This window comes from Hippocampus zosterae, chromosome 8 (genome assembly GCF_025434085.1).
Source record: "Hippocampus zosterae strain Florida chromosome 8, ASM2543408v3, whole genome shotgun sequence".
NCBI lineage: Eukaryota > Metazoa > Chordata > Actinopteri > Syngnathiformes > Syngnathidae > Hippocampus > Hippocampus zosterae.
The window spans coordinates 6,198,575-6,216,277 of NC_067458.1; the positions used below are offsets into that span (position 1 = coordinate 6,198,575).

The 17,703-nt window shown below is 45.8% G+C and overlaps 1 protein-coding gene and 1 long non-coding RNA gene across 6 annotated transcripts in view; both read left to right on the forward strand.

The window, feature by feature from the left end:
- The window catches only part of lrp8 (low density lipoprotein receptor-related protein 8, apolipoprotein e receptor), a 179,551-nt gene extending 170,342 nt beyond the window's left edge, over positions 1-9,209 (forward strand). For 2 of the 5 annotated variants that reach the window (XM_052073343.1, XM_052073341.1), the window contains one exon: positions 5,784-7,814. In XM_052073343.1, the coding sequence (XP_051929303.1) occupies positions 5,784-6,085 (302 nt within the window). In that variant the 3' untranslated portion in view covers positions 6,086-7,814. Of the gene's footprint in view, positions 1-5,783; positions 7,815-8,317 lie in introns of those variants that run through there. The other 3 variants (XM_052073346.1, XM_052073345.1, XM_052073342.1) reach the window with 3 other exon arrangements.
- A 35-nt stretch (positions 9,210-9,244) lies between these two features.
- Positions 9,245-17,588, forward strand: LOC127605742 (uncharacterized). The gene is made up of 3 exons (XR_007963638.1): positions 9,245-9,964; positions 14,792-14,984; positions 15,083-17,588. It is a non-coding gene; the product is annotated as an uncharacterized LOC127605742 (long non-coding RNA).
- The last annotated feature ends 115 nt before the right edge of the window (positions 17,589-17,703 follow it).

Here is a 17,703-nt window from a genome sequence, read left to right on the forward strand (position 1 = left end):
ATAAATCAGAAACATGGACTCTCCATGATTTCAGTCGTCATGTCCTCATATTTCTTCAGACCTGAAAAACCTGAGTGTGTTTCAGGTGACATGACTTTTGTCTTAACCTAACTCTGGAGAGCCTGTGTTCGAATGTCCCCATATTGCTGTTGCACAGAACTGAACAGTGTTAACTTTCTATAGTGTGGTATATTCATCCCAAACTCTCCCGTGAGCAATGTTCAATGATAATTAATATGTATTCATTTCTTAACTGGTCAGAATGAAGAATGCTGAAACTTTTGACACCGTAATGTTGTTATGTTGCAGACACCAAGTGTTCCGATCCTGATGAAACCTTTTGAAGATCAAGAAAGGAGTGGAAGATCCACTTCTTCCTTACAACAGGTTACTACGTCTTATCATTATATACTAGGTTTGAGTTTTCAGCTTTCTTTGACAAACACAGGAGAAGTTATAAATCAGAAACATGGACTCTCCATGATTTCAGTCGTCATGTCCTCATATTTCTTCAGACCTGAAAAACCTGAGTGTGTTTCAGGTGACATGACTTTTGTCTTAACCTAACTCTGGAGAGCCTGTGTTCGAATGTCCCCATATTGCTGTTCCACAGAACTGAACAGTGTTAACTTTCTATAGTGTGGTATATTCATCCCAAACTCTCCCGTGAGCAATGTTCAATGATAATTAATGTTTATTCATTTCTTAACTGGTCAGAATGAAGAATGCTGAATATTTTGACACCGTAATGTTATGTTCCAGACACCAAGTGACCTGACTGAACCCTCTGGAGACCATGAATGGAATGAGAGATAAATTCTCAAATTTTCAAAATTCGCATTATTTCCTGGAATATCTTATTTTGATTATTTTATTTTTCCATTTTTAATAAATAATGCCTTCTTTTACAGGTGGGAATAAGAGACGCACGTGGACAGATTATGAAGTGAAGGCTGTTGAGCGACATATGTTTGATTTCATAACAAGCCATAAAGTTTCAGGTAAAACGAGCTGTGAGTCCTGTCTCCACGCAGAGCCAGCAGCTCTGAACGACAGAGGCTGGGTGTCCATCAAAAACTACATCCACAACAGGATATAACTGCATTAAAAAGGGAAATGAATGGCTAGTCCATTGAAATGCGAGTACGTCTGGGTACATTTCAGTTCAAGTTAACTAAAGCAATAGCAATGGTGCATTTAGGGTGGGATGGTCAATTATGGATTTCATATTTGTTGTTGGATACTGTGTTTCACGTTTGTTGTTTCATGATCTTCAAGAGCAATTTGGAAAATCCTTGAAGATGTATGAACATGTAAATTATACTGTATATCAGGCATGTTCCGATCTGGGCCTGGAGAGCCACAGTCGTGCCTGTTTTCCAGCTCTCCCGGCTGCATCACACCTGTTTCAGATGATCAGTTCATCAGTCAGCTCTGATGCAGCATTAGAACATCCTGGGACAGCTGGAAAACAAAAAGACAGCGGCCCTTGAGGACCGACCTTGGACACTCCTGTTGTATATAAACGTACGTACGATATACAAACTTCTCACAAAAGATAGGCTTATTAGGTTTGAGGTGATATTTTGGAAAAACCCTAAAACATTTGAATTCATCCTATTTCAAGAATTTCAATACTTTTTGAAAAGTTGCTTTTGTCTAACGGTAGCTAAAGAAGTTGCTACACACATGGCACAATATATGGCCAGATTCATTAAAAATTCTTCATCGCAGTATTCACATTTTGACATAATCTTCTTCAGTTCAATCAACCCTCATCTATTGCAGTGCTTTGTGTCATGGAGAGGAGGTGGCATGTTTTCTGTGTTCATAATTTCATATTGTCAGCAATTAAAAAATAAGAAAGTGGACTGACCACATATTTAACCGTCTCTTCTTCTTCACAGCTTATTTTACTATCTTGTATTATTAATGTGAATATTTGAGGGATGACGGTTATAACGACTGTTTGGCACATTCGCCTCACAGTTCAGCAATTGATATTTGAATGTTTGAATCTGGGCATCCTTCCTTTGTAGCGTTCTCCCCATGCCTGAGCATGACAATTGGACACATGTGCCTAACATATACTGTTGGTATGTAACATGAGTCAATTTAAAAATACACACTTTACTCTTAGCTGGTCTTCATAAGTCATATATACTTGAAAATGATGTGTATCCAGGGGGCTCAAAATTCACAAAAACATGAAATGGTAGTGTGTTTGAGGTGACTGTCTCCATAATACACAAAAACCTGTCAATGTCCTCATATGTAGTAGTTTTGTCATAAATCAAAAAAAAATTACGTCCTAGCCAAAATCTGAGTAGATGGCTGCCTTCCTGATTTTTTTTCATGGTTACCATATTTTTTTGGAGCCTGTAGGACCACGGGAAAGGCATGTACCCATATGTCGGGTGAACAAACGGACGTCCTGAAAATGCACCAAAACACGTATGTGTGTGTGTGTGCGTGTGTGTGTGTGTGTGTGTGTGTGTGTGTGTGTGTGCGTGTGTGTGTGTGTGTGTGTGTGTGTGTGTGTGTGTGTGTGTGGTTGTGTTTTCCAGTGTACCATAGTTTGCGTTCATCATACTTCATTCTAATAAGGTGGAAATTTAAGTCTAGGGCATGCCAGGTTCAGGGCCTCAAGCTTATTTTCTAATGCGAGAAAAAAAAAACATTTGCAAGCATTATTTCATTGTCATTTTCAAAGCAAGACCACAATAAAATAGCAAGAAGCATTTTATTAATTTTTAGTAACATTTTAAAAGTCTTTCCATGATGACAGAAGAGGCACTGATAGTCAGGAATGAGACCTATTCTACGAGATGAAATAGAAAGGAAAATCAAACTTAATTATGGCAAAGAAATATGATATATATATTAAAGAATATTCCGCTGATTGTGCAAATGGCCTTAAACCAGGGGTGTCCAAAGCCAGTCCTCAAGGGGCACTGTCCTGCATATTTTCCAGTTTTCCCAGGGGCAACACACCTGATTCAGAGAATCAGGATCGGTCTAATGCTGCTTCAGAGCTGGCCGATGAACTGATCATCTGAATCAGGTGTGTTGCAGCCGGGAGAGATTGAAAACAGGAAGGACGACGGCCCTCCAGGCCCGGAACTGCACATGCCTGCCTGAGAGGATCAGCATATGCCTCACATTTCTCCTCTCTAATATTGAGCACAATGGCAGCTCTCAAACATTGTACTGCAATGCTCATTTTCCCCTCCCTACAATTGAGATATCAGTTCAGCTTATTCCAACAACCCCCAAGATGATTGGAACCCGCAGCCCCCCACCCCCCGCGCCCACTCCTCATCCATTGCTCATTCTACCCCCCTGCTATTCTTGAGGCAGCAAGTCCATTTTTGGCAGATGTGAAACATTATTACTGTTACGGGTCTACAAGGGACGGATTCTGTGCTTCCATTCATTAATGAACAGAGCCCACCCACATCTTCTCAAGAGGAATCAGCTCAGTTATTATAGTCACCACTTAGCCAAATTCTGTCATTTACGGTGCACGATAATTGAACTTAAATTTCAGCATCAGACAAAAGGAGATGTTTTTTAACCCAATGAGCATGGAGAGGAAGATTGTGGTTGTGGAGTTTCAGCCGATTCCATAATTAAACACACATGTTGTGGGTGCACATCTTAGTTTATGCATGTTGATCTTATTAACCTGCTCCTGTAATTTGCTCTTCAAATTAACTAATTGATAAGCAAAAAGGGGAAAAGTCATTTTGCGCCTTGTATTTACAGTATACTGTATCAGAAATAATCGCACACACTCACACAAACACACACGCACATATGTGTGTGTGTGTATATGTGTGTATATATATATATATATATATATATATAAATATATATATATATATATATATATATATATATATATGGCGGCCCGGTAGTCCAGTGGTTAGCACGTCGGCTTCACAGTGCAGAGGTACCGGGTTCGATTCCAGCTCCGGCCTCCCTGTGTGGAGTTTGCATGTTCTCCCCGGGCCTGCGTGGGCTTTCTCCGGGTGCTCCGGTTTCCTCCCACATTCCAAAAATATGCATGGCAGGCTGATTGAACACTCTAAATTGTCCCTAGGTGTGAGTGTGAGTGTGAATGGTTGTTCGTCTCTGTGTGCCCTGCGATTGGCTGGCAACCGATTCAGGTACTGCCCGGAGACAGCTGGGATAGGCTCCAGCACCCCCTGCGACCCTAGTGAGGTTCAAGCGGCTCGGAAGATGAATGAATATATATATATATATATATATATACACACACACACACATACACATATCATTGTATGTATGTGTATAAATATACATTCAGTGATCCCTCGTTTATCGCGGGGGTTACGTTCCAAAAAGAACCAGTGATAGGGCAAATCCGTGAAGTAATCAGCTTTATTTTTTACAGTTATTATACAATACTGAACTATGTATACAATGCAGAGGTGATTGCTCTAAGACTCCAAGGGAAGCTCAGCTTCCTCTAAAATGTCAAAAAGTAAGTGATCAAATATATGTGTGTACATACAATTGTGTGGACATGTCATTGACTAAATATGCGCTACAACGTGCTCAACTTTTTTTCCAAATCAGCTTTACTGCTGATTACTAATTAACTAACTGATTACTGGTTACGACGCGACTCTCTTCCCTTTCATTCCCACAGCTTCACTGTGCTTTAAACTGTGTGGACGCGGAGCATCTACAGTGCGGACACTGGGGGTCGAGAGAGTTCAGTATAGGTTGTCCCCAAAGCATTGAAACGAGACGAGTCGTTGGATAAAAGCTGGTTTTGTCCCGCCCACCGGACGTTCAAAGTCTCCGGGAGTCTATGGACAGTGGCCGTTTATCGGCTGGTCTGGACGCTGAGCCTTCCTGCATGATGATTGGATGATCAGTCTGAGGCTGAATCATTTTTTGATTGACAGCGAAATTAGCCAACCACCAATCTTATGGTGAAGGCATCCTTTTAATTATTTGAAAAGGAACATAGAGTAGAATTCACGTATAAATAAACGGACACATTTTATGATGTAGGCCGAAACTGAGCTTCCCCTCCTTGACACACCAGCATCCGCCACTGATACCTGATGAAAGCAAAGTTTGTGTGTGCGTGTGTGTGTGTGTGGGGGGGGGGTTTGGAGCGATGCATGCATGTGCTCATTGTTGTAAATATGCATTCATAAGTCTGCTTCTGATGTAACATTTTGGCTGAGGATGAATGTACTGTTTTGCAAAATGAAGGCTCATTGTTTTTGTTCTTGTCTTCATCAACTGAGTCATTTGTTTACAGGCAGAGGGGCCCTGAGTGCTCCTTTTGCAAATGATTATCCTAAGGTTGTTTGGCATGACTGTCCAAATTAGCCTTTCTCTACAGTATACTTCATGGGTATATTAAGACAAATTAGTTAATGTCGGAGTTCGAATTTGGTAATCTGTAATCAATTTGTATTAAGAGTTGTGTTGTCATTTTAAAAATGATTGTTTGTTACAAAAATGTTGAAAAATTCAAACAGCTTTTTGATTGCAATACATTTAATTGAATGAGAATTTCTTGATAAAATGATTTTTGCACTAAATAGTGGAAGTCGAAATGAGAAAGAAAATGATGAGCCTTCAGTCGAAGAAAGTGTGTGTTTTTGTGTATTGTGCTTACAGTGCCGCTCTGTGTCCCCTGGGCTGTGTTAACGTTCCCGCCGTGTGTTGTTGTTGTTGTGTGTGTGTGTGTGTGTGTGTGTGTGTGTGTGCGTGTGTGTGTTAAACACATGCAGTCCCTATCCTTGCCACAGTGGTCATCGGGCTACTTTGCACCGGCGCCTACCTGGTGTGGCGCAACTGGCGGCGCAAGAACACCAAGAGCATGAACTTCGACAACCCTGTTTACCGCAAGACTACCGAGGACGACGACGACGAAATCCATATCGGGCGTCACAGCGAGTCCATCGGTCACGTATACCCAGCAGTGAGTGGCAGCCATAGTCAGCCATTCATAGCTCTTCCTCTAGGGAGCGGCGTCAGCGACAGCAACTCTCACTGGTACTCCGGGGCGCCGATGCTCTCCAGTGGCAAATGAGAAATGAAACTTCTGGGGAGGAATTGTTGGTGAAAAAAGAAGCAGACGTGCACATACCACACACATACCAACAGACGCAAACATTGTGTTTTTGCAGTAGGCACCGAAAACGCCGAGCACTTCAAGCCAGACACCCTTACCATTCCTCTCGTGACCATCATCATAGAGACATCTACACATTTTATCAATTACATCTCCGTTCCCATCATACTGTATCCCACTTGTTGTACTTTGTGATTCTTTGAGTTATATTTAAGTGTTTCTTCAGAAAAATCTAATAATTTCCTAAATGTCAAAACCCTACTTTATCAAAAAGAAAAACAAATCATACACTTACGTATCAACTGTTTTAAGAAGATGCTGGGTTTATTACAGGAGCAAACTGGGATCCTTATCAAGACAGCACCAGTGTGATGACAGTCGAAAAGTCTTAATATGGGGGGGAGAAAAAAAAAACCCTTAAATTTTTAATGCCAGAAAGCTACGACCAATCGCAATCAACATTTGCATGCACATCTCTACTTGTGTCCACTTCAACCTCTGAAAATAAAAAAACAATCACCGCCGTGTTTTGGATTTTATTGGCATTCAGCCTTTTACTCCCGTAATGTTCTAAACAGAGAAAAAGCTTTTGCAGTTGCTTCTTTTCCAAAACTACGCCTAATGGTCACCGAAACTCATGCCAACGTACGCCCACATCAGTCTCTGAAATCATCAAAATATTTTCGATTTTATGGGCATCAAAGCACATATGGCACTGAGCTACGGCGTTTTGCGAATGTGAGTGCAGTCACAACATTTTTTGTCTCCTGTTTCAAAGACATTTTGAACATGTCCCAAATTGGATGGCGACAAAAACAACTGTTTGGGAATGGGGAGGGAGGCGGGACACACTGTTTTTGGTGTTGGTGGGTGTTTTTGGTGAGGAAGCAGCATTTTGACATAGCTAAATGCCCAAAAGTTGCTTTTGCATGATATGACCGCTTCAATGACGATAAATATTGAGGTCATCGTTTTGGTATTTTCAGCGACTGTTGTAGGCATAGGTAGAGATGTCCACATCGATTTTGGTCAAGACTGATAGCGTTCTAACATTCAACAACATTAAACTTTTTCTCGATCGTCAATGGGCAAAAAAAGGGGTTAATGGTTTAAAATCGAAAATACAGTGGGGATCATTTGAATCTTTTTCTAGGTTAAAGTGAGCATTTGAAGAGATGTGAATTTTGCTGATGATACATCAGTGTTTTCTCGTATTAAGTGATGTTACGCTTTTTTTTACCCGTACATTAGGTGTTACAGGCTGTCCCTGAAAACGTTTCATGTAACTAAAGACTGCTTGGCTAATTTACAAAGAATATTTTGGATTCTTTTTTACATTTCACAAGACAGCTGACAGGACAGCTCAGGATTTCATATTTGTCGTTGAAACAATGTCATGTAAACTCCATCTCTGACTCATTCAATGAAATTGGGCAGCAGAAATCAGAAACAAGAACAATCCTCCACCACTAAAAAGATCTTTGAGTTCGGTTTTATTTTTACGGGAGTAACGTATTGTCCTTCTGATGACATTGTTACTGGTGCAATGTTGTGCCTCGAGGCCAGACGTATACCAACTCAATAGTCAACGGCGGCCGTGAGTTGCATTTTCCAAAAAAAAAGTGGGGACAGAAATCGCTGTAAGGACATTCCTTCCCTGTCATGTGGTGTTGTCAGAGTAGCGGAGCAGGCAGTGAAGGGCAGCCAAAAAGGAATGTGGGGGATGGGAAGTAAGCGCTTTGATCAGTTGGCATGGCAACACTGATTCCTTTGTATCGCCCCAGCAAGGAACTGGGAAATAATTTGGCATATGATGACAGATCAATGCGCAGATGAGTTGTTGTTGTTTTTGGTTTGTTTTAACGTGCACCCCAAAATCTTTTTGGGCCAGGAGGTGTCACAAAGGGTAAAATTTTTGTTGTCTCGCCAGATTTTCTCCTACTCTCGTGTGGCATCTCAAAGAGCCAGAGAGAGAAAGAGAGATCAGGCTGGCTTTTTGCAGGCCAAAAATTTGCAGCCAAAGGCATGCAGCCTGCATTCTCTCATAGAGCCAGAAAAGGGCAAAGACAAAGGAGGTCAAGTGTCGGAGGGGAAAGTGAAAATTATAAATAAATAGCTGAAGCCTTTGTCTTTTTTCTTTTTTTTTTCCTCCCTTTAACTTTGGTAATATGTTTTATCTGCTGTTTTCAGCGAGTGGCACTCAGTCAGGAGGACGATGGCTATCCCTGATGGAGGGATGCAGCCTTTCGCTTCATTCCCAACTTGGCCCCTCCTCCCTCCACATCCAAACCTCCACAATGAGGCCTGGCTATGTACAGAGGAGACTCTGCTCCTTTTGCCTCCCTTTTAAGGAGCAGGGATGATTCATACAACCAGTACTGTATATCCCGACTTTCTCTATTCGTGCTCTCACTGCAATAACAATAGTAGTTTCTATTACATTTAATCCTAGTGTCTAGTAGCTTATGCTCCGCCCTTTTCTTTTCTTTCACCACCTCAGGTAGTCCTCGTAAACATTTACATGCTCTCTTTTTTTGTCACACTAACCTCACTGAGCTGTCATCAGTTCCAGAGCAAATTGACGTGCCAGAGCAAATTAATGTTTACTCTGTGTAAATGTGTTAGCGGTATCTGCCTCTCTCTCATTGCATGGCACAGGACAGACTTCCACTCAGTTGAAATGACGCACAGTATTTGGCACAAGACAGTTATTTTTTTTCTGCTGAGTGCTTTTTTTCAAAACCAGACATGTCTTTGTTGGAAAGGTATCACTATTCTCTATGCGCTCCAGCCCTTCACGTACTGTACGGAGTTACCAAATCGAAATATAGGAAGAGGAATTAAGTCTATTCATGTGAGAATGAGTGCGTGCATGCGTGTTGGTATGTTGAGGTTGTGGTTTACGGTACTTTATGTGTGGTTGGGAATAATTTGCAATTGATTTGAGAATGGAAGAGTAAGAAATTAGGGTTTTTTGTCGTTTTTTTTTTTTAAAGGTGAACATAAGGATTTGTGCCACCAGAAGGTCGAGCCTCAAGGCAAAAACCAGCGAGGCAGAAAAGAGCATTATGAATAATAATTTCTCTGTGTCTCTGCCAACACAGAGAAAAGAGCCTCTGTGTTGGCAGCAGAGGTATTCACAGTAACAGTGAACTTGAGGTTGTTTGTTTGTTCTCACTCAGTGTGTCGTTGACTGTTTGCTTGTCTCTGTTGCTGGTATCGGAGATGGGTAATTTGGACCCGAGGGCAGATAACACCATGAGCAAATGTTGGATAAACACAATTTTAAATGTGATCATCCGAATGAACAAAGAACATTGGATTGAAATTAATGTTGGGGAAAGATTTTGTATTTTATGAAGCCCAAAAGATGCATCTACCGATCCTTATGCTTGATTATGTCACGTTGCTTCCGAGGCGATGAAAAATCGCCTCGTGCACAACAAAAATAACGAGGTGGATCCCAGGAAAAAAGCAGACACGAAAAGGTCTTGTATGAAAAACAAAGGGTTTTAATACGAACAGAAAGAGCCCAACAGGGAAAACGGTAACAGAAAACGCTGGTCAAATAAGGACCAGGAAATAAGGAAAAACAACCGAAAACGCTCGCGAAAAAACAAAGAGCGAGGAAGTATTGAGATCATTAATCTAGAGCAATAATAATTTGGATGAAACGCGAATATCAATAGTAGTGGCCGTAAGGCAAAAAGGCAGCGAGTAAATTCGAACGATCAAAAAGCGAGAGAGAGCAATGGCACGGTAAGGAATTCTCCGGCAGTGAGAGGACTGCCGGAGTCTCATAATAAAGGAGGGTAATCAGCCCGAAATTACGAACAGGTGTGCAGAACAGGCGGAGGAAAAAACCCGCCACCTGCTGGCGGGCACGCGACGTGACAGTACCCCCCCCCCCCTCAATGGACGCCTCCCGGCGGACTACCCGGTCTGGATGGATGAGCAGTGTGGAAGTCGCGCAAAAGGGACGGATCAAGGATCCAGGAGCGTGGCACCCACTGCCGCTCCTCCGGCCCGTAGCCCTCCCAGTCGACCAGGTACTGGAAACCCCTGCCCCTGCGCCGAGAGTCCAGGATGGCACGCACCGCGTACACCGGACCACCATCGACCACCCGCGGAGGCGGCGGCGGAGCGGGAGGAGGTGCCAAGGCGCTGGAAGACACAGGCTTGAGCAGGGAGACGTGGAACACGGGGTGAACTTTCATGGAGGCCGGTAGCCGGAGCCTGACCGCGACGGGGCTGATGACGGCCTCGACCTCGAATGGTCCAGTGAATCGGGGTCCCAGTTTGGCAGACGTGCCGGCCAGGCGAAGATCCCTCGTTGCCAGCCACACCTTCTGTCGGCGCCGACGACGATCTGCGAACTGCCGGTTCCGGGACGCAGTGCGGGACAACGCAGCCCGGGCCTCCTTCCACACGTGATGGGCCCGCTTAAGGTGGTGCTGTACAGAAGGGCCTCCACCTGCCCCTCCTGGGACGGAAACAACGGTGGCTGGTACCCGTAAGCCGTCATGAACGGTGATCTGCCTGTGGCGGAGGAGACGAGGGTGTTGTGGGCATATTCTACCGAGGGTAAGTGGTCGACCCAGGATGCGGGACGGTGGAGGCACACACAGCGGAGGGCCGCCCCCAGATCCTGATTGGCGCGCTCAGCCTGTCCATTGGACTGGGGGTGGTATCCCGAGGTCAGGCTGGCCGTAGCTCCGAGGGACCGGCAGAACCGCTTCCAGACGCGAGACACAAACTGGGGCCCCCGATCCGACACAATGTCCGCCGAAATGCCGTGGAGACGGAAGACGTGTCTGATGAGGAGGTTGGCGGTCTCCAGCGCCGACGGCAACCTGGACAAAGGCACAAAGTGAGCAGCCTTGGAGAAGCGGTCCACGATCGTGAGCACGACCGTCCGACCCCGGGAAGGCGGGAGGCCCGTGACGAAGTCCAGGGCGATGTGGGACCACGGGCGAGGAGGAATGGGCAACGGCTGGAGCAGTCCCGCCGGAGGTTGATGGGACGACTTGCCGCAGGCGCAGGAGGTGCAGGCCTTAATGAACTCCGTCACGTCGCGGCGGAGCTCCGGCCACCAGAAACGCTGGGCGACGAGTTGCACAGTCCGGTTCACCCCTGGATGACACGCCACCTTGGATCCATGTCCCCACTGCAGGACCTCCGATCGGAGGGCAGGAGGTACGAACAGCCTCCCTGCTGGGCACCCCGCCGGCACCTGAACCCCCTCCAGGGCTGTCTGGATCCGCTGCTCAATCTCCCACTGGACGGCCCCCACGATGCACTGGGTCGGGAGGATGGTCTCCGGGGATCGGTCCCTCCCCGCAGGTTCGTGGAGACGGGAAAGGGCGTCAGGCTTGGTGTTCTTAGACCCGGGGGAGTAGGTGAGGACGAAGTCGAACCTGGTGAGGAAGAGGGCCCACCGGGCCTGACGGGCATTTAGTCTTTTGGCGGAGCGGAGATAAGCAAGGTTTTTATGATCAGTGTAAACGGTAAAAGGCTCCTTTGCCCCCTCGAGCCAGTGCCGCCACTCCTGTAAGGCGGTCACAACTGCCAACAGTTCCCGGTTGCCCACGTCGTAGTTGGACTCGGCGGCACTGAGTCGACGGGAGAAGAAGGCGCAGGGATGCAGCTTCTGGTCGACTGGAGAGCGTTGGGACAGCACCGCACCCACCCCTGAATCCGAGGCGTCCACCTCGACGATGAAAGGGTAGTCAGGGTCAGGATGTTGCAGTACAGGGGGACTAGTAAACGCCGCCTTAAGGTTAGCAAACGCCACATCCGCGGTAGGGTCCCACTTAAAAGGGATCTTAACAGAAGTAAGGCGGGTTAAGGGAAGCGCCATCTGGCTGTATCCGCGGATAAAACGTCTGTAGAAGTTGGCGAACCCCAAGAAGCGCTGCAGTTCCTTGCGACTGGTAGGAACCGGCCAGTTAGTGACCGCACGCGTCTTAATGGGGTCCGCTCGTAGCCTGCCCTGTTCTATAATGAACCCCAGGAAGGAGATGACGGGGACATGGAACTCACACTTCTCTGCCTTGACGAAGAGCCGGTTCTCCAGTAAACGTTGTAGCACCAGCCTAACATGTTGCCGGTGCTCATGTAATGAACGGGAAAAAATCAAAATGTCGTCAAGATAAACGAAACAGAAAAGGTTAATCATGTCCCGTAACACGTCATTAATAAGATTCTGGAATACGGCAGGGGCGTTTGTGAGACCAAAAGGCATAACTAAATATTCGAAATGGCCCAGGGGGGTCTTAAACGCGGTTTTCCATTCGTCGCCCTCCCGGATGCGAACCAAATGGTAAGCGCTGCGCAAGTCTAGTTTCGAGAAGACCGTGGCAGATTGCAGTGGGGCGAAGGCGGAGTCTATCAAGGGTAAGGGGTATTTATTCTTGATCGTGATCTCGTTCAATCCCCGATAGTCTACGCAGGGTCGCAGGGTCTTATCCTTCTTCCCCACGAAGAAAAAACCCGCCCCTAACGGTGAGCGTGATGGTCTGATGAGACCTGCAGCGAGCGAGCTGTTGATGTATTCCGTTAACGCCTCACGCTCGGGTTGGGATACCTGATACAGCCGCGAGGTCGGCAACGGGGCGCCCGCCTGCAGGTCTATAGCGCAATCGTAGGGGCGGTGTGGGGGCAAGGAGCGCGCGCGATCCTCGCTAAATACCTCCCTAAGATCCCGATAGCACTCCGGCACTCCGTCAAGGCAGATCTCCTCGGGGGGCGCGACGCGTTCGTGCTTCCCGACGGCTGATTGTAAGCAGTGCTGATAACAATATTGGCTCCAGCTATCGATTGCTGGGCGCGCCCACGAAATCACGGGGTTATGCGTCTGAAGCCAGGGTAATCCGAGGATGATCGGAGCGTTGCGGGACCGCATCACATAAAAACGGCGATGCTCAATATGATTTCCGGATAGTAGAAGCTTTAGCGGCTCCGTTCGATGCGTTACTACCGCCAGGAGACGCCCATCAAGATCACGCACCCGCTCAATCAATTCCTCTAAAAAGCAACCCAGCTCGGACGTGAGACTGGTGTCCATCAAACAGTCATCCGCTCCTGAATCTACCAGGGCCCGAACCCGCCTTGACCGGGACCCACCGAATACCTCCCCCTCGAGCTCAAGTCTGTTGGGGTGTCCCGGTCGCTTGTCGACTCGCCTAGGCTCGGGGGGTGACGCGCGAGATCGTAACTCACAGTACTCGGGGTGGGCATGGAAAGACGACCCCGGATAGCTGGTTGCGGCGTGAGGAGGCGGTTGGGCGCTGTCTGTCGTAGCACGGTCGCGGAGACGGCGCCTTCCTTCCTCCGCACCAACGTCCTTGCCGCCCAGCTGCATCGGTTCCTCCGTGGTTGCTGTCTCCCGGCCCGAGGAGTGCTCACCGAACTCACGATGTTCCTCACGGTACGTGGTGCGTCGAGACGGATACCGATCACTTCCACGCTCCCGGCCTCGCTCCCTCAGGCGATTGTCCATGAGGAGGGAGAGGTCGATTAGCTCCTCCAAATCGGTGCTGTGGTCGCGGGTCGCTAGCTCGTCCTTGAGTAGCGAGTTTAGGCCACGGCGAAACAGTCCACAGAGGGCTCGATCGCCGTATCCACTCTGTGCGGCCAGGATCCGGAACTCAATGGAGTAGTCCGCGACCGACCGCCTTCCCTGGTGAAGGGCGAGTAGCCGACCCTCCGCCTCTCTGCCCCGCACGGGATGGTGGAACACCCGACGAAAGGCTGCCACGAAGTCAGGGAATGATGAACGGAGATTCGGCTTAGCGTCACTGGTCGCAATCGCCCACAACGCCGCCGGACCTGTTAACAGACTCATGACATAAGCCACCTTGGCGGCGTCATTAGCGTAGGCAGACGGCTGTTTGTCAAATACGAGAGAGCACTGGTGTAGGAAGTGTCCACACTGCCCGTGCTCACCACCGTAACGAGGGGGGTGTGGAAGCGAGGGCTCCCTCGACATAGAGGGATATGAGGAGGGCGCTTCCAGGGTGGTAGGACGAACCCCGGGAGGTGGTGGTCTCCGTTCCTCCACCCGAACTAAGCGAGGTTCGACTTCATCGAACCGATGAGCCAGCATGGAGACCGCGCCACGGAGTCCGTAATGGCTTGGCCATGATGACTCATTTGTTGCTCTTGTCGGGAAAGAGCGGAAAATATCTTTTCGATGTCTGCGGGATCCATGGTGGCCGGAGAATTCTGTCACGTTGCGTCCTAGGCGATGAAAAATCGCCTCGTGCACAACAAAAATAACGAGGTGGATCCCAGGAAAAAAGCAGACACGAAAAGGTCTTGTATGAAAAACAAAGGGTTTTAATACGAACAGAAAGAGCCCGACAGGGAAAACGGTAAGAGAAAACGCTGGTAAATAAGGACCAGGAAATAAGGAAAAACAACCGAAAACGCTCGCGAAAAAACAAAGAGCGAGGAAGTATTGAGATCAGTAATCTAGAGCAATAATAATTTGGATGAAACGCGAATATCAATAGTAGTGGCCGTAAGGCAAAAAGGCAGCGAGTAAATTCGAACGATCAAAAAGCGAGAGAGAGCAATGGCACGATAAGGAATTCTCCGGCAGTGAGAGGACTGCCGGAGTCTCATAATAAAGGAGGGTAATCAGCCCGAAATTACGAACAGGTGTGCAGAACAGGCGGAGGAAAAAACCCGCCACCTGCTGGCGGGCACTCGACGTGACATATTAATTGTCCTTAGCAGGAAAAGGATGATGAAAAATCCACATTGTATATATTTTATACGTGTGTGTGTGTGTGTGTGTGTGTGTGTGTGTGTGTGTGTGTGTGTGTGTGTGTGTGTGTGCGTGTGCGTGTGCGTGTGCGTGTGTGCGTGTGTGTGTGTGTGTGTGTGTGTGTGTGCGCGTGTGTGTGTGTGTGTGCGTGTGCGTGTGCGTGTGCGTGTGCGTACACGAAGGCTATGTCAAAATTTGTAGGCTTCATCCTCCAAAGGCCGAATTTGTCTGCCACATGATGTAACTTCCAGTGTCTCTCGACCGCAACCTGGTGTCCAAATTCACACGGCCTTTGAATCTGGCTCTTTCTTCCTTTTGCTTTCATGCAGGAATCAAATTTCAGACCCACAGAATCTGTTGGAACACCCAACGACTAATTCTGTATTTGCCCATATGAATTGAAACTGCTAGATCAAGTAAACATGATGTTGCCTAATGGACTTTTCAAACTTCATCTCCTAGGTGTTTATGCGACTGGACACCTTTGAAGGACTTGTATCGTATAATTCATTCCACTAAGTTAGTTCCACTGAGTCATGCATTTAACATCTATTACAAAATTAGTACAATCTGGTTCGAGATGCTGCTGTATTCTACAAATCTCATTTATGGAACATCGGCTTCTTCCGAAAACAAGTCACTTGTACAAAATTGGCCAACAGTTGTTGTATCAGGAGACTGATTGTTAATTTGCGCAAGTGGGCAATTGCGGCTGGTTGGTGTAAAGTAGTTATCCATACAAGTTGTTACTTTTTTCTTTGTTGGTCAATCACTTGCCGGAAGGGAGTCAAATTAGTTCGAAAAAAGCTCGGATTCAGATGGCGCGATGTGTACACCATTGTGTAATTGACAGATGAATTTAGGTTTGTTGGAGTTACTCTAAGAAAGATTGTGCAACCCACAACACACATTGCTTATTATCAGTCTCCGACTCAGATTATCGTCTGGTAGGAAGGAATTCCACTCCAACATTCTGTCTCGTTACGTGTTAATAATCGCAATTCAATAGCTTTGAAAGCTACTTCTGTCGATGATTTTGGGGGGGGGGGGGGTTCTTGATTTTTCCTGCCTGCTCAAAACTGACCACTTCCTTGTCCTGTCACAGTCTTTGCACTAAAAAGTAGTCTCTCGGAACAGTCTTCCAAATCTCTCCATGAGAAGAGAATATTACTCCTGACCCAGGGTGCCCAGAATGCTTTCTAACGGATTTAACATTTTGGGGGTTTTTTCCACATCTTCATTCGCATGCACAAAAGAATAACACCAGCTACAAGGTTTTAACATTTTTTTTCCATATCTAGCGTTAGTGCCTGTGATGCTCCTGTTAGATAGTGTTTCCCAATCTCTCTTGCGTATCCCATTTTCATCCTAGCATCAACATTTTTCCTTTGCAAGGGCTATCAATACCACCAGGGTAGATGCACAGTAGGGGACAGAAAAAAAAAGACATGATGCTGGATAAAACCAAGGTCTCCCGAACAAGAAACCCCAACAGGTGTCAAGAAGACGCTCCCAACAGAAGCTGCCTCTTCGCATTATATTTTGGACTATGAAATGCTCTTTGCTCGGTCAAGACTTTTCCTTTGGTAACTTTTCTTAACCAACTGCTACGTATTAGTGATGTGTTTGTTTTGTATTTAAACTCAAAATGAATCATTTCAGACTGTCAATGATATAATGGTTGAACTTTGTTCAGCTAATCCCAAAAAAAATTCAAGGCATAAAGTTGCTGCTCAGCTAAATTCAATTCTAAGGGGGTCTGCGACTGTATATGGTTAACAACTCCGTAATAAGAGTTCAACATTATTGGGGGAATTGATGGGGCGGATTTAATTACTTATGTCGTTTAGAATCATCTGGCTCTTCCAGCTGTTTTGAAAAATCGTTTTAATGTCATTGTCAACAGAAAAAAAAAAGAAATCGGGCCTCCATCCATTCCACAGTCACACGGTGGACATATTTTTTTATGCTGTTTGTTGCACAAAACATTTTCAAGAAGCCTTCTGCACTGTGTAAAAAGATTATGCTCTTAGGAGGGGAAGGGGGGGGGGGGAAGCGAGGCAGTCCGCACATCCAGTCCAATGGTTTTTGAATTGTGACTTGTAAATACTTTTTCATACAGCTTTTTGATAGTGTTTTAATTGTATCTGTTAAAAAATAAATAAATACAAAAATAGATGTACATAAACCTCTGATGGGAGAAAAAAAGTGTAGAATATATGAATTTATTTGTACACAAGAACACTGGATTTCTTTACTACTTGATTGTAACTAAAATTAATAATCTGCCAAAGTGTTTTTATTTGACTTTTTTCCTGTTGTCTGTTCCATATGTTTGCTTTTTAACAGGACTGCAGAGTTTATGTTCATACTGTATTTAATTCTGTTGAATAGATTTTGTTGTGTGTGTGTATATTTAAAAGGGGGTTCTCCTTTTTAATTTATTGGTGCCTTGTTTTGTGCTCCTGTATACTTTTACTCTGTCTTTCCTGTGTTCTGTGTCTGTAGGAGAACAGATGGGATTACCTGGTGGGATAGTCGGGGGGGAAGGGCCGTGGGAGTTTACACCTTAGCAACTTCTGTACTCACATCTGTTCCGTATGCCAAAATGGTCTCACTCACGTTTCTATGAAATCAAGCTGTTCATAAATATCTCTATATATTGATATAATAAATTTGTAAAAACTGTTCCCTGTGTTGTCCTGTTCCTTTCAAGTCATTTTTTTAACAAAATCAACCTTGGTCATTTTAATAGTAAATCTCAATGAGGAGCATAAATCAATTACCACCCTATAATAGAAGC